The sequence below is a fragment of the Saccostrea echinata genome, unplaced genomic scaffold (assembly GCF_033153115.1).
Source record: "Saccostrea echinata isolate AGI-Se365-2 ecotype Australia unplaced genomic scaffold, CSIRO_AGI_Sech_v1 ptg000058l, whole genome shotgun sequence".
NCBI lineage: Eukaryota > Metazoa > Mollusca > Bivalvia > Ostreida > Ostreidae > Saccostrea > Saccostrea echinata.
The window spans coordinates 6,696,394-6,712,647 of NW_026889807.1; the positions used below are offsets into that span (position 1 = coordinate 6,696,394).

At 32.6% G+C, this 16,254-nt stretch overlaps 1 protein-coding gene across 1 annotated transcript; it reads left to right on the forward strand.

The window, feature by feature from the left end:
- Positions 1–5,515: 5,515 nt before the first annotated feature.
- Positions 5,516–12,230, forward strand: LOC133174668 (uncharacterized). Its single transcript, XM_061309759.1, has 4 exons — positions 5,516–5,579; positions 8,622–8,754; positions 9,953–10,023; positions 11,149–12,230. The coding sequence occupies exons 1-4, from the start codon at positions 5,528–5,530 to the stop codon at positions 11,208–11,210; spliced, it is 318 nt and encodes a 105-aa protein (XP_061165743.1). The 5' UTR covers positions 5,516–5,527; the 3' UTR covers positions 11,211–12,230.
- Positions 12,231–16,254: the final 4,024 nt, after the last annotated feature.

The window sequence follows — 16,254 nt, forward strand, 5'->3', positions numbered from 1 at the left end:
ATTACGCACAGTAGCAACTGCAATAAAATACAAGTTGCACTTCGAAGAGGGAGAATTGATGCAATCAACACGTTTGATTTAAATTATCTAAAAATAAAACTCTCTCTCTCTCTCTCTCTCTCTCTCTCTCTCTCTCTCTCTCTCAAAATATTTTCAGCTAATATTTTTATCAACAAATTATGCTAATTCTTGCAGCATATATAGTAGCCAATTTGTACAAATAAGGTAGACTTTGTCGCTCTATCTGCAAAGAGAAAAAAATACTCATCTCAGTACATATAGTGTCGCCGTTTTCAACATATGCAGATGGATGTCACTTAAATGTTTGTCATCAAAGTGGATATAATTATTTTAGTGCATAGCGATATTGATCACTTTAAAGATTTTTGCCAAAATACAACTTCGAAAATGATATCAGTATTAAATTCTGGCCATAAGTGTAAAAAAAAAAATTGTGAATTTTAACCCCACTTCCCATTTGTCAGCAATGCTTCTTTCAAAGTATGAATGGCCTACTGCAAAAAATGTAAGAGGACTTCAGAAAACTAGTTTGTTGTTTAAAAAAAAAACTAGAACCGTCATTTTCTTGTACCCCATCCTCCCCCCCCCCCCCCCGATGAGAATACACCTCAATGTACAGTTATAGGACACCAGCAATCATATTTCAAAAGACAATTTAGCTACTGCAAAATATATAAGAGGAGATCAGGGAACCGGCTTTTTGTAGAAAAAAATTCTACCTCGAATTGCCGGTCCCAAGGTTGAAAAAAAAAAAAAGATAATCCAAAACCTTTGGAACATATACAGGACACTCTCAATTCAATTCCAAAATATGGATGGGCTACTACAAAAAATGTAGGAGGAGTTCAAGGAACCAGGTTTTTGTAAGAAAAACGTCTCTTTTTAACCCCATTTGCTTCCCATGTGAAAATGAAAAATTGAAAAAAAAATAATGCAAGTACCGGGGACCACCAATTATATTCCAATAGATTTGTTGACTTTGTTTATTCAACGCCCCTACGAGAATTTTTCACTCATATTGAAACGCCAACACTTGCCGTTGTAGGGCTGCAGATTTAGAGCTGTACTCGGCACTTAGGGCCTTTGAGCAATGAAGGATCTTTTTCGGGCTAGCACCCACTGCGACTCGGGACTTATGTGTTTATGGCACTGTTTCATCCAAAGGAACAGATGTTTAAACTGTAGATATATTTTTAGAAAGAAGATGTGTTACAGACGGACGGACAGCTGGACGGACGGACCAGATAACAACAATATACTTGAACGTTCTGTAGAAAGTGTGGGTATAATTAAAATTACTATCAAACCTACATGTATATAATTGTTTGTTTTTCTTTCTCTAGCACTTAACCCAGACGTGTGACAAGCATAGTGATTGTGTACTTTCAAATTTCACATGCTGTACCGGAACTATATGGTGCTGTCCTCCTGGTTATGTCTGTACAGGAACCTCTAGTTGCTTAAGGGGAACTATAGGTCTAGAAGAGTTTTAAGATTGCACAGAGAGAGAGAGAGAGAGAGAGAGAGACCTTATCTTACGTTATTGTTTTTTTTTTAATTTTGTGTGTGTGTGTGTGTGCATGTGTTTAAATTTTGTTTTCTTTAGGTTGAAATACTTCAATACTGTGAAAGCACAAATTTTCATGGGGGTTTAATTTTCGTTGTTTTCGAGGTATGAAGAGACCCATGAATTTATGTTTACCACAAAATGTAATGTTTGACATTCATTACTATTCAACAATTCTTCATCCACGAAATCAAATCCCCATGAACCCATATTTTTTCATCAAACCACAAAAAAATTGACCCCACGAAAAAATGTGATTTTACTGTATTTATCTCTCGTTTTGGAGTTCTTTAAATTATTACCTTCATATATACTCTTTAAGTTAATATTATCACCTAAAATGCATGTAAAAGTTTATCCATAGTAAACATTTCTATTTGAGTCGTTGAATTATTTCTTTGCATGTGTTTACTTTTCCTCGATGAGTTTGTTGCTTTGGAGACTCAAATATCAGTTGTATAACTGATTTTAATCTTAATTATATTTTATGTATAATGAGAATTTATAACATATAACTCAAACTTTTCTCTACCAAATTCTTTTCAATAGAAGAAACACTCGACATATTGTAAAAAAACAATACAGTTACTGTATTAAAAACAAGTCAAAATAACTTTGACTTCATTGGAAATGTTAAACATTTAAGCTGATAATCATTCGAGTTACCCAATTAACCATAATTCCATTTTCTATTTTTACGTAAGCAGATCAAATATACATGTATGTTAGTATTACAAAAGATGTTATTTCGGAAATCTGTACATTCAATATGTCAATTATACCCGAACTTTCAAAAACAAAGTTCGTGTATACATGTATTGTTATCTTGATCGCTCCGTTCGTCCGTCTGTCACACTTTCTTCTTCAAACTCTTCGAACATTTTGAAAAGTAACCAAACCATTTTTTGAAAGATGATTGGTAGTGTCATGTCATATAGACGTGCAACAAGATTAAAGAGTTTTCATTCTCATCCTGGGAACCATTTGAGGTTCAAAAACGTTTTCTACAAAGCCTGGTTCCTAGAACTTTTATTATATCTTACGAAATAGGCAAATCATCTTTTGGAAGATGTTTTTAGATGATGGTATGATGGAATGTTTTTAGATGTCCAATAATGCACATTTTCGTTTTCCCCATGGGGAAATTGGGTGTTGAAAACTTTTTTTTTCCTAAAAAATAAACTCGTTCTCACAACTCCTCTCACATCTACTCAGTAACCAAATCGTATTTTAGAAGATGATTGGTGATGCCTTGTATATATGCAATGAGGGTTTTTAATTTTTCTTTGGGGTCAATAAAGTGTCAAAATAGGCGTTTATAAAAACGATTCTGCTTCCCAGAAATCCTCTTACATTTTTCGCAGTAGCCAACTCATCTTTTGAAATATGATTGATGGTATCCTGTATATGTGCAAGAAGGTTTCACAATTTATATTTATTTTTTGGCCCGTAAACATCGGCAGTGTCTGATCCTTCGTCAAGAGCCCGGCACAACGGGTCTTTCGGATGAGACCTTAAAAACCGAGGTACCGTGTTCCTGTACGTCTTGGCATAATAAAGAACCATCACTGCTCAAAGGCCCTGAATTCAGAGTATATCTGCATTTGAAGCTGTTCACCGTACTTGGTGACGTCTCTATATTAAAAGAAATTCTCGAATGGGACGTAAAACAACACAAATCAATCATTCTTTAAGAATTGTCTGTTATTACTATGCATTCTTTCTGCTCGTGAGTAAAGAGGAAAACTTTTAAAGAATTAAGGCAATTTCTTTGTCTGACGAAAGGCAGTTCCTGACAGGAAACAATTTCTTTAAATTGGAAATTACATTTCATCAATCTGGCAAAATTTTTGTAAAAAGAAATGCACCCCTGTTGTACTTGAAGTTTTATCATTTTCATTTTTTTTTAAATTATTAATGTAAAAAGTTTTATGCACTGAGGACTCTTTCTTAACTTTTGGATGCGTAGTTTAATCAAACTGATCTTAGAAGTCCACCACCATGGGAAAAAAAACCTTTAGGTTTGGATTTTATGCCAGTGAACACTGTAGGATTTTTAAAATACTTAATATTACAACAATATTACCGGTCAGTTTGCAGCCGATATCTGAGTTCCATAAAGTGAAGTGTAAAGTATGTATGTATGTTGTTTAGCGTCCCTCTCGAGAATTTTTCACTCATATGGAGACGCCACCACTTGCCGGTGGAGAGCTGCAAATTTTGTCCTATACTCGGCACTTACGGCCATTGAGCAGTGAGGGATCTTTTTCGTGCCAGCACCTACTGCGACACGGGACCTCGGTTTATACGGTCTCATCCGAAAGACCTGTCTCCACGTCCCACAGTGGGATTCGAACCCGCGACGTAAGGATCAACTCCTTACTCCGCGACTCTAGAGCAGACGCTCTAACCACTGCGCCACGCGGGCGACGAAGTGTAAAGTATCCTTAAGTTTCTTTAAATCAACCCTATTGTATCTGTGATATATATTTTAAAAGAGATAAGATACAATATATGGTTATAGAATCTGCATAGGTGGCATCAGTGATAACATTTGAAGGGTGGAGATAATTAACATAGTAAAATATGTTTAACAGATATAGCACAGTCTCTTGAATTGCTAAAACATAGCTTGAATTAGCTTTAAGGCTTTTACAGGGCATTCCAAATGCATCGACCAAGCTACTTGAATGCAGTTTTCACAATCATGCTTTATAATGAAATCACAAAGAGTCGTAAGTATGTACCCTTTTATATTTGTACAATATGGACTATCAAAAAAATCAAGTCAGCGATTAAACAGTGTTGTTTTTAAACACATTCTAGCAAAAATAATTCCATTGTTTGTGTAACTGTACACCACCTTGTGCGCTGTTGGGTATGGATAAGTATGATTACTTCACATTGTGCCGAATTATTATTAATAATTAACTATGAATCAATTTGTTAACCAGAGTTGGCCTTCCTTCTAATCTAAATCACGAAATAACTGTTTTGTCACATTTAGTCCCAAAACTTCAAGAACTTTGATCGCAAATGCTCAGAAGGAAACACATTTTGAAAAGCTATTTTTTTTCATACAGATTTTCAAAATATTTCCTCATTGAAAATGAGCGCATAACCAAACGCGACTTTTAATACTTTATATTGCTCATTTAAGAAAAAGCTGTCTCGATAAGTTATATCAAGCTACATAGCTAATTCACGACCCGTTCAACTCTTCATCATTCTGAAAAGATTTATGCAGCCATTCCTTTAAGGAATGAAGTGGTTATCGCTCACCACTTACAACACTACATTCTCGATATAATTATTAGCCCAAACCCTTTAATTTGCTAGCACTCAAGTTTTAAATTTTACTGACATCTTTTGTGTCAGCTTCATTTGAAAAGAAATTCTGATTTTCCTTTGGCCGAGTGTCTTTCGGGTTGATGATCACTTCTAAACTTACTTTTGTAATGATTATTGATGGTCAGATTCGATGGCTCTTCCGCGTCGCTTATCGATGGTAACACACTTTTTTTAAGTTGTGCAAACGATTATAGCCCAGTATTTTAACTAATAACAAGAGCCTTTATCTTATTCATGCATGTAAAGTGCAATATAATTTTCAAGATGTTAGGAATACATAATTACAATTTATACTGTTCCCGCACTTGCAAATGGTCTTGTTAAAAATTCAGTTTAATTGTGTTTGTTCCACAATCATCGAAATAACGACAACAAATATAAAAATTTCTTTATACTTTTTTCCTTCAATGCAACGTTTTCTTCTCACTGAAAAGATTTGCAACTTAAAGTATAATAAATTTAGATACAATGACGCAAATAAAAATAAGGATAGTTCTGTGTCGGAAGTCAACTTACAATATATAAACTACCACTTACTGCGAATTAATTATACTTTCAATGAACAGTGTTTACAAAGCTAGATTGGACATGTTAAGATATTCATTGCTTGTTCTTACATGTATATCTGGTATTACACTTGGTAAGTAGGTATACTTAAAATTCGAAATGTTAAAAAAAATATTTAGGATTTTTCCCAGTTTTAAAATGATCTCTTAGAGAAAAAAAAATTAGAATTAGCCATCGGTTAAATTCAATCAAATTTAAGTTATTATCTTAAGCGCAGTTACATATTTCCTAGCAATTTTTTTAAATAAACTTGTATTCATCAATATTTATGCACATTGAACGAAATGTGCATCTACTAGAGTATCATAGATAAACGTAGAATTCATTGGGTTTTACTTCCATAAATTTAGTCAAACTTTTCTGCACAAAAACAGTGATTGATTTTTTTTTTTCAAATTTCGAACCTTTTAGTCAATAAATTGTATCGTTTAAAAAAAATGTTCGTACGTAGAACATGCTTTTGTGTATCTAATCAGCTGGGAGCCATAAACTCCATATGTAAGAGATAAAAGTACATTCCTTTGCTAAATAAATAATGGAAGTTGACGATAGAGAAAAAGTTGATCACGCTCATCAAAAAGTCTAGTAAAAAGTCTAGTTGTTAGTTTTCCGTGAATATTTTTCTCTCTTGAAACATCCAAATATGACACACTGATGTGCCAGACTGTCGAGTGCAATGGAATATATTAAATCAACATGACGTGGGAATGAAAATAAATATTTATCGGAATAATTGTTTGTAGGATCAGAATGGTTTTTACCAAAATAAGTTGCAGATGACTATATATTAGATATGCAAATTAACGAATTTTATTTATTAATTTATTCATTCATTTTTTTTTTAAGAAGAAGAAGCAATTGCATATTATGTCAAAAAGTCGGGTCTTTAATTTATAATGGGGAATAGTTGTAAAAAGTCGTACGTTTTGATGCTACTAATTTGGGTAAAATTTTATGCTTTCAAATTTTTCTAAAAGTTTCTTGGGATTTTGAAGTATCTACATCTGATTTACAACAGTTCTCAAATACGTTGTTGTAAAGTACTTCCAAAATTTCTCAACTAATGTTTTCGTGAGGAGTTCGAAGAGAATTTTTAAGAACCTACTGTGTATCTTTCTTTGTAAGAATTTTATGAAGTTTGGTTTTTTAGTAGTTTGGAATACTTGATAGTTTGGACTGACATATGATTATGAAGACTTTCCTCCCTAGAATGGGAACTATGAATATAAATTGGATTACGAATTGTAGAATTAAATGCAAGCTCCTCGAAAATATAAATTAATACTGAACCTTACAAACGAAGTCAATTGTCAGCTGGGACCAGTATATATTGATCGTGTACTCTATCTACAATGTATTTCTTATTTCACTTTCTAATTATTGAATTGAAAATCCGCATTAATATAGAACATTTCATATAAGTGCTTCAGGACTATTTCCTGTCGGGATTGACAACTTTTTAAGGAAGTTTCCTCAGATCCATCTGTAATACAATTATTTACTGTTCAAGTCGTACAGGAAATCTGTACAGCACATAGGACAAAAGAAACATTTAATCTTGTAAAGGGCACTCCTTTAATATTAGCGATAAACAAAATCTTTCTTGGAAATAATCATGGTATACAGGTCCTTGCCCGTATTCCTTAAGAAAAATACGTAAATAATACATACCTTATTCTATGTCACACCCTGTATCAGCACGAGGAACCAATATCAGCCAGAGGGCCGTTAGCCTAAAAAATATAATAAATATGCAGAATCTGACACATCTGCTTCATATTAAGATATTTTACTGGAAAAGAACGTTAATGGAAACGTAACAACAAAACTTTATGATACACATGATGACTCAACTTTTCTATCGACAACTTCCCTTATTTATGTAGCAATATACCCTTATCACCTGTATATCGAGCTATGTCTACCAGTTGATTCCTTACGCAAGAGCATGCTCTATGTGCGAACAATTTCTAAAACGAGGTAAGTTACTGACAAACAAGTTGATGAAACAAGGATATCAACAGTCTCTTTTAAAGTCAGCATTTCACAAACTCTATGGTCGATACAATGATCTTGTCAGCAAATACAATCTACCATTAAATCGATTGTTGACTGACGTTTTCCCATACAAATTGTTAGGCCATTATTTACACCCTGAATTGTCTACGGATTTTTTCCGTTTTCCCGATCATGACAAGGCGCACACGGCGGGTGTGACCCTTCGACAGGGGATGCTTACTCATCTATGGCACCTGATCCCACTTCAGATGTTTTTAGAGGTTCTTGTTTGCTCTGCTCCAATTTTTTATTGTTTCAATGGACTTTTGAGCTAAAACAAATTTAAGATTTCCAGTACATGTTACAATCAGAATTAATACCATTTATTGTTGAGTGATTTGCATGAATTCGTCATTTAAAAAAACTATAACAGCTAATTGTTTTTAATATTGCGATGTCGTCTGCTTAAAAAGCAGTCAATTTAGACCCTTAATACTGATTTCAACCAATGCAGTGGGGATTATGAACATGCTTCATATCAGAGCCTAGTGCAACATGTACGAGACTAATTTTTTTTTTTTTAAAAAAATCTCATCCCGAGGACATGTAATTTTTACCTTTTAATACTAAGGTTTGACGAAGGAAACGGTCTTTTCTGCAGTTTGTATCATAAACGTTAAGGACTCGATAAGAGTTGAGCTCAATCCTCTTCACACACTGACACACACCCTCACAGAGACACACAGACACACACATTATTTATTTTATATATATTTCTATAACATTAATATTTTATGTATGATAAAATTATAAAATGACAAAATGATTTTTCGAGACACATATACATTGATTTCAATTTGACAACAGATCTTATTCAAAATTAGATTTCAACATTCATTGAACTTCAATAAGAGGAGAAAGAACCCTTGTAAAATACAGAGGAACATTTGTATTGTTTTGTATACAACTGAATTTCCTGCCAGTCTCCTCAAAATCTTCCTAGATCTGCGCCGAATACACTTTGTGTAAGCTGAGTTATGTCGATCATCTTGCGCAGAGTGTATACGGTGCCGATCTTAATAGCCTTTTTTTAATTTAATTGGATTTTTTACTTCAGCATCCAACCCGGATGGGACTTGTACCAGTGACAGTGATTGTACAGACCCAAACTACAAATGTTGTACCGGAACTGTGTGGTGCTGCCCTCCTGGTTATATGTGTACCGGAGGCTCTTCTTGTCTCAGTATAGGGTATGAATCGTCCTTTTTTTTTTTTTTTTTTGCAAAAAAATGAATTCTATATCAATTTTTAAAAGATAACTCGAGGGTGAGGCTAGAATATGCAGGAATTTTTTAAAAATGCATTTTTGAATAGAAAATCTGTATTTGACCCAAAAATTAACTTAAATTTGAAATTTAATTGATCTTTGTTGTAGCTAAACATTTGCAATAGTAACACATTATACATACATGTATAACATTGTATCTGACATAAAGAGGGCTAGGATTCAGGGACTGTAAAGAGAAAAGACAGTTATATTATTCTAGGACATGAGATTGGCGTCTCTTTTTTATCAAGTTTAACCTTAAGAGTGGGGAAAAGTATTATTTATTCAGTTAGCAATTACAAAGAGCACTTCATTTGAATACAGATAAAACAAGATGTTTTTGTTTTTGTAATTAATTGTCACTAAAACACTGTAATTATCATACAGGAGTATGGTCATCTGATTTACATGCACTGTTCAATTAATAGTATATCCATAATATCTCGTAAAATGTATTTTATGATATTAGACTTGATACCAGAAAATAGGTGTGACTTTTTGTATGAAATCTCATGATTTGTGTGCGACAAAATGTAATGCAATCTATACAAAGTCTGGGTTCTCGATTGCTTTAAATCCGATGCTTGTTGGTAAGTCAGATTAAATATTCATCATGACTCATTACGGCTATGAAGAAAAATTTCAATGACATTACAAAGCCTTGATAGGCTCGTTTTACTCCTTTTACGATGTTACTATTTCCAACGCTTCATCTGATATTGACGGAGAAACTCGTGATGATGTCTATCAAATGTTTTAAAAAAAATGATTTTTTAGGAGCTATGGTTGTTAGCGCTTAGTTCAATCCCCTAGACCGGAGAGCCAGTGTGTCCATCCTGTAGGTACTGTTTCCAGCTATTTATAGGCGCCGAATCCTTGCCCTTTGCAATTGCTACTAAAGCATTTCCAGGAGATGTGCCTTTGACTAATTTTGAGACGGTTGGCAATAACTCAAGGTTTAAAATGATACGATCTAGTGGCATAAGTATATCTCCTTAAGAACTAAACCAGAATTGTATCCCACTAAAAAATATGGGTTTTTTTTTCTAAATATTGTACAAATACAACGAAAAATGTTTTCAAATTGATAAAATTATCATTTTCTTTCGTTTTTATTTCAGCGTGATCATCGGTCCTATCGTCGTTGTAATTGCCATTATTGCGTGTGTCGTCATCGCTATCTTTTGTTACAGTAAGTATTTGTTGACTTGGTAATTTCAGTATCATGATTCATGTAATATCATTTGATAAGCATTTAAAATCAATCAGTTAGAACGGAAGATGGCATTTCACTTTAGGACAACAAAGTTTTATTCGTTGAATTTTTGTGCACCTGAACGAAAGATTGAAGCCAATTTCTAAGAAGTGTCTGGTCTTTCTTTTCCCTGTTGTCTTCAAAAAGGATGATTGCATTTAACGCCAGGATTCGGTCTTTTTCGGACGCCATTGTTGTTTTTATATCTTAACCATATTTTACTTCTGTTTATTCCTGAAAGAATCTTGCCGATTTGAAACCAAATTTGAACAATAAAATGAGTTTAGACTGTGGTAAAATGAAATAATTTGAAGTTCTTTTCCTCCATACTGCTTTCTAAATAGGGATAATTTACACTTTCCGGCCTTTTTTTTTATTTTTGACAGATGATCTGGAACTTTACATAATCTTTTAAAGTATCAAAAGGTCAAGACAATGATCGGTGCTAACAACAAAGTTGCCGACATTTTAAAATTCTTTTTGTCTATTTATCTTCGTACAGGTTACATACAATGCTTGAAGGTTGACAGAGAAAGAACCCCACTGTGTTTAGATTGTAATGAATGGTCAGATTTCAAAAAAGGAAAATTTTTATATTCAAAATTATCATGTTTTTCATTCATTTTACATTGTCATATATTGTCAAAATGCAGTGGTAGAGCTTACTACAGTATTACTCCGATATTTAAGATTCAAATAGTAAAATTTCGATAATCTTTATCTTTGGATTATGATAAGGGTTTCATTACAGTCATATTTATTTGTCAGAAAGAGCAATGAATATTCATGTAGCTAAAATGAATGTTATTTTATGAATGGGCCTATAAATTTCATAACTAGGTCTGGCGGTTTGGTTTTACTTCATATTTTATTGTATATACGAACATATGTGATGCTGATCAATATAATTAATATCAATGCCTACCGACCCTACACAAAATATTACTTGAATTCCTCTAGATCTGAAAAATAGGTTCTGAGAGCGCAAACTGAAATCATAGTGTGCGTCTCATAGTCATCTCTTTTTCAAATTGATAATGTTCTAAATTATAATTTTCTTAGGAAAGAGACAGCACACAGCAGGTGTTGTGTACAATCCTCATGGAGTAACACCTAAATTTTAACTCGATCAACATGGCCAGGAACTATTTTCCAGAATACCAGGTTACAGAAAACCACAGAATGAAGATCATTGACTAAACCCAAGAGCATGCGAACAGAGAGAGAGAGAGAGAGAGAGAGTAAACGTTTAAGCTTGCAATTGTGCATTTATCTTTTGTTACTGCAATTTTGCATTTAATTTTTTGTATCATCACTATCACCCCCTGCAAGTATTTAGATCTTGTTTTTAAAGGGGCCTGGACACAGTTGCATTGTTTACAATTTAAAATTAATGTCTATTTTTATTTTAAAAAATAATTTCAGTTTAATGATTTGAACGTACATGAACATATTCTAAGAATTCAATGACAACGACATTCTTCATAACATCACGTCAAACACCTGTGATTGTAAACAGGGCAAGAGCTCTGTTATTGTTAGTGTTAACGTTTTACCGGGTGTGTTCATTTTGTTAAGTCAGCACACCTCACTGAACACGGACTGATAATACACATGAGTTGGTTTTGCTTTCTCGCATTTCTACTCTGAACTTTCTGGATTATAGTTTACATTTTTTTTCATTAATATACAACAAAGTTTCTACTTCTCTTAAGTATTAAGGATAAAGTTTACTTTGTGAAAGTGCAAGGACATATGTCAATCTAAAGCGTCCCGAAAATTGTAGTTTTAATAATTTCAAGATTAAAAAAATTTTCTTAAAACGCTTTAAATATATTTCGGTGTGAAATGCTCTAGCAACATATAAGTAATGATATTGTTTAGAAAATTCTAGAAAATATGAGCTTCAAATCTGTGTCCCAGCTCCTTTAAAAGCTTACATTACATGACTACTTATAAACATTGTATGTTCATATTTAATACCTGTACTGCATGACTGAATCTCCTTTGTAAAAAGAAAATCTATAATAACAATAATTATTGTACTATAACCAAGCGGAGTAAGAATGCATGTTTTATTAATTTATTAGGTAAATGAAAAAGGAATTATGGCAGATCTCAAATATATTCAAATACAAATAATAAACTAGTAAACTTTGAAAATAATATCGATATACTCTTTCTGAAGACAAATATATTTTATTTCACTTCAAAAATAAGAAAATTTAACTTTACTCAGCCCAGAAGTAGAACTTTAATAGTTTAAAAACGGTCTTATCAGAAATATGAAAAAAAAATTATAATTAAGATTATTTTTGGATTTCAAATAAATTGCGTACAAAAAAATTGACAAAAAATTTACCTTTCTAGTTGTGACAACGGGCAGCTGGTAAATTGTAAAGAGTTAAATTTCCAACACTGATAGGAATGGACCAGTGCAACAATATTTATAGAAGAAAAACCGGTTAAATAAGATTTACACTGGGGCAGGTTGGAGAGAATACTCGAAATCGGGTATTATCCGTGAAATCGCGTATAGTTCCTGAAATCGGGGTATCGTTGCATCGGGGGGGGGGGGGGGGGGGGGTCACGAATCTATTTTCATGAGTTGATTTTTTTTTTATCATTTACATATATACATATTTGCAGAATAGCATTCCTTTCATATATATCTTGTACATGTACATGTACCAGTACATATGCTTTACAAAAAGAGAATGACAAATAAAGGTAATTTTAAAAAAAAATATTAAAATTTCCTTAGGATTCAACATGCCTCCTACGTTTTAGCAACGACAATGATGTTCTTAGCAACACAGCTTGTGAGAGAAAATAACTATTGATCGTTTAATTTTGCTGAGTCGGCAATATTTTACCATTTTTCGGCGATTTCGGGGGGTTGTTATTACTGATTACTAGGGAAAAATTCATTTTTCAATTATTTCTTGTCCGATCGCAACTACTCGGCCCATCTCAGACAAGCAAAAAAACGACTTCGAATGTGTTATGCATGTGTCCAAGGGACACCCCCTTTCAAAGTAATTTAAAAAATATATATAAAATTTCATTGCAGAGTTTGGTCTAAACGTCATTGAATGTTATATATTCATTGCATGATAAAGGGGGAAGATCTGTTCAACTAATAAAAATCATTTTCCCTATATTGCCCTTTTGAGTGAATAGAATTCTTCATATCTCCAATACATTCATGCAGTAATTGCTTATATACCAAACCAATACGAGGTTAAAATAGCACCCTATGATTTTCTACCACGTACGACAAGTATTGAAAATAGCTAAATATAATGATGAAAAGAATAGAAAAAAGACAGGGAGTTATGAAGTTTTATTTCCATGTCGCGTGACGTACTGTCTAGAAACAACGCGTTTTGTAAAATATTATAATGAGGTATAATAAAGCGATAACCGTAAACTATACTTCAAAAGGGAAAATCTACCCTGTCTATCCAATATTATAATAAAAAAAGGAAGTGGCTCCAATTTGTATGAAATTTTAATATCCGATGAGGAATTACATTCGAAGTTCCATTTCAGTTTGTTCATAATTATTTACAAAATAAGATATGTGAAAACTTTAATATGAAATTCATATTTGAATATTAGCTCTATATTGGGAATGTAAAATTAGCACATGAATCCGAATTGGACTTTTTATTTATATGACCCCCCCCCTCCCCCTCCCCCAAGCCAAAAAATCCTTTCAACATGACTTCTTGCTCTCAATTTCCACACAAACACATACAGGTAAAGTAACGTCGCTTGCATCGATCAAAATGCAAGCAATACATTGAATGTGTCTTTGAATGAAATTTTCCATGCTAAATTGACATTAATTAGTTTTCTTAAAAACTTAGCGCCTCCTCTTTTCTCGCGGGAATTGCAGGACTGCGCTGCATACATACATCATAGGGAGAACTGATGATTTTACTATATAATCTTTACTTTACCTATATATCAATACATATCTACGGAAGCCCATTTAGGACCTATCAAAAAATATTTTTGAATTCGATATAACGAATTGTAAAATTTGTTATAACCAATTTAATTCGTTATAACAGTTTCTTTGAATTCGTTATAACGAATTTAATCTGTTATGATAAATTTGTTGAATTCGTTATAACGAATTGAAAAATTCGAATTCTAATTTTAACGAATTAAATTCGTTAAAATGTATTCTTTAATTTGTTATAACGAATTAAATTTGTTAGAACGAATTCGACAAATCGTTATATCGAATTCATATATATTTTTCTACAGGCCCTGATTGTTGAATTTGATTAAACGAATTTAATTCCTTGTAACAAATTTTAGAATTCGTTCAAACGAATTCAATTTGTTATAGCAAATTTTAGAATTCGTTTAAACGAATTTAATTTGTTATAACAAATTTCAGAATTTGTTTTAACGAATTTAATTCGTTATAACCAATTTTTGAATTCGTTATAATGAATTCAACAAATTTGTTATAACAGATTAAATTCGTTATAACGAATTCAAATAAACTGTTATAACGAATTAAATTTGTTATAACAAATTCAACAATTCGTTATATCGAATTCAAAAATATTTTTTAATAGGTCCTATATGGGCTTCCGTACATATGACAGCGTTAGTCGTTAAATTTCTTCAAAGTTTTACATTTTCTGAATAATGCGCGAATTAGGAAATTAAGCTTGAGGAATAATTTATTGGGAAATAAACACAAACGACATGTAGTTATTTGTTTTTAGAAATTAAACACTTTATATATTTTAAAAATCTATTTAAGTACATGTACATATTAAAATTTGTTTCATATTATATCATTTTTCGACCTTTCCCATATGTTCCTTTTTTTTTTTTAAAACATTTATTTTATTTTCCCCTTACGATAACGTCGGCTTTCTATATCGATGAGAAATACTTACCAACTGAGGAATAATGTTAATTTAACGTGAAAGGGGCGCCATACTTTTCTAAGTAAAAATAACATAACACTGCGTTAGTCGTTAAATTTCTACAAAGTTTTACATTTTGTGAATAATACATGAGTTAGGAAATTAAGCTTGCGGAATAATATATTGGGAAATAAACACAAACAACATGTAATTTTTTATTTTTAGAAATTGTATTGAAAAATAATGACGCTACCGTGTCTTCTGTGCTACCCCAGCAGTGTTTGTCGTGTGATTTTAAACTTGTCAACAGCCACATAAATTGGATTCAATAAAAATAAATCCCCAAGATACTGATGTACATGTAACAGTAACTGACATTATGCGCCGTTGTTTAAATTTTTTGCTGTTACAGAAAGTTGCACGGGATACCCGATTTCGCGGATTCAACGATACCCTGATATCGGGGACTATACGCGATTTGACGGATAATACCCGATTTCGAGTATTCTCTCCAGCCTGTGGGATACAGACTTGCTGGCCAATGAAATTTTATGAGTAGAATTCATGAATGAAAGAAATAACCTCGAATAGACTACTAGCAAATATGGCATATGGTAAATAATGGTTCAGCTATTTCTTAAGAAAAAAAGTAGAGATAAATGTTTTTTAATAAATATCACTCTGCCACATACATGTACTCCCCAACTCTAAATTTAGCGTCTTGATAAATTAAAAATATATATTTAACCAATACACAATATTAACAAATAGACATACTCCCCAGAAAAAAAATACATATATACAATAATAATAACGAAAAGTTTTTACACAAGTAATATTGTCATCTAGGAAACACATTTGGTGACATCACGGCAGTTTATAAGGTTTTCTGGCAGCCATTGTCCGATACAACACTTAGGAAATTTCCTGAAATTTTCCCAAAACAATATGCAGTAGAGCCCCATGAATCCTGGATTTTTTTTCTGCCGCGGGTTTCAAACATACACTTTATCATCAATATTTAAATCAGGTTCGAATGCTTTACTGTCGTTGTTGGACTTTATGTATTCTGCCATCATGGATGTACGGACACTGCCTTTATCGAACGTATACTTTAGTCGGTCTGATCCATTCATCGGTAGACATCTGATCGACATCATCACTGTCTAAGGATCCAAGTAAGAAATCGATGGGTATTTTCGAATTACGTCCAAACATAAGATAAAATGGGCTGTATCCGGCTGATGAATTCTGTATAGAGTTGTAC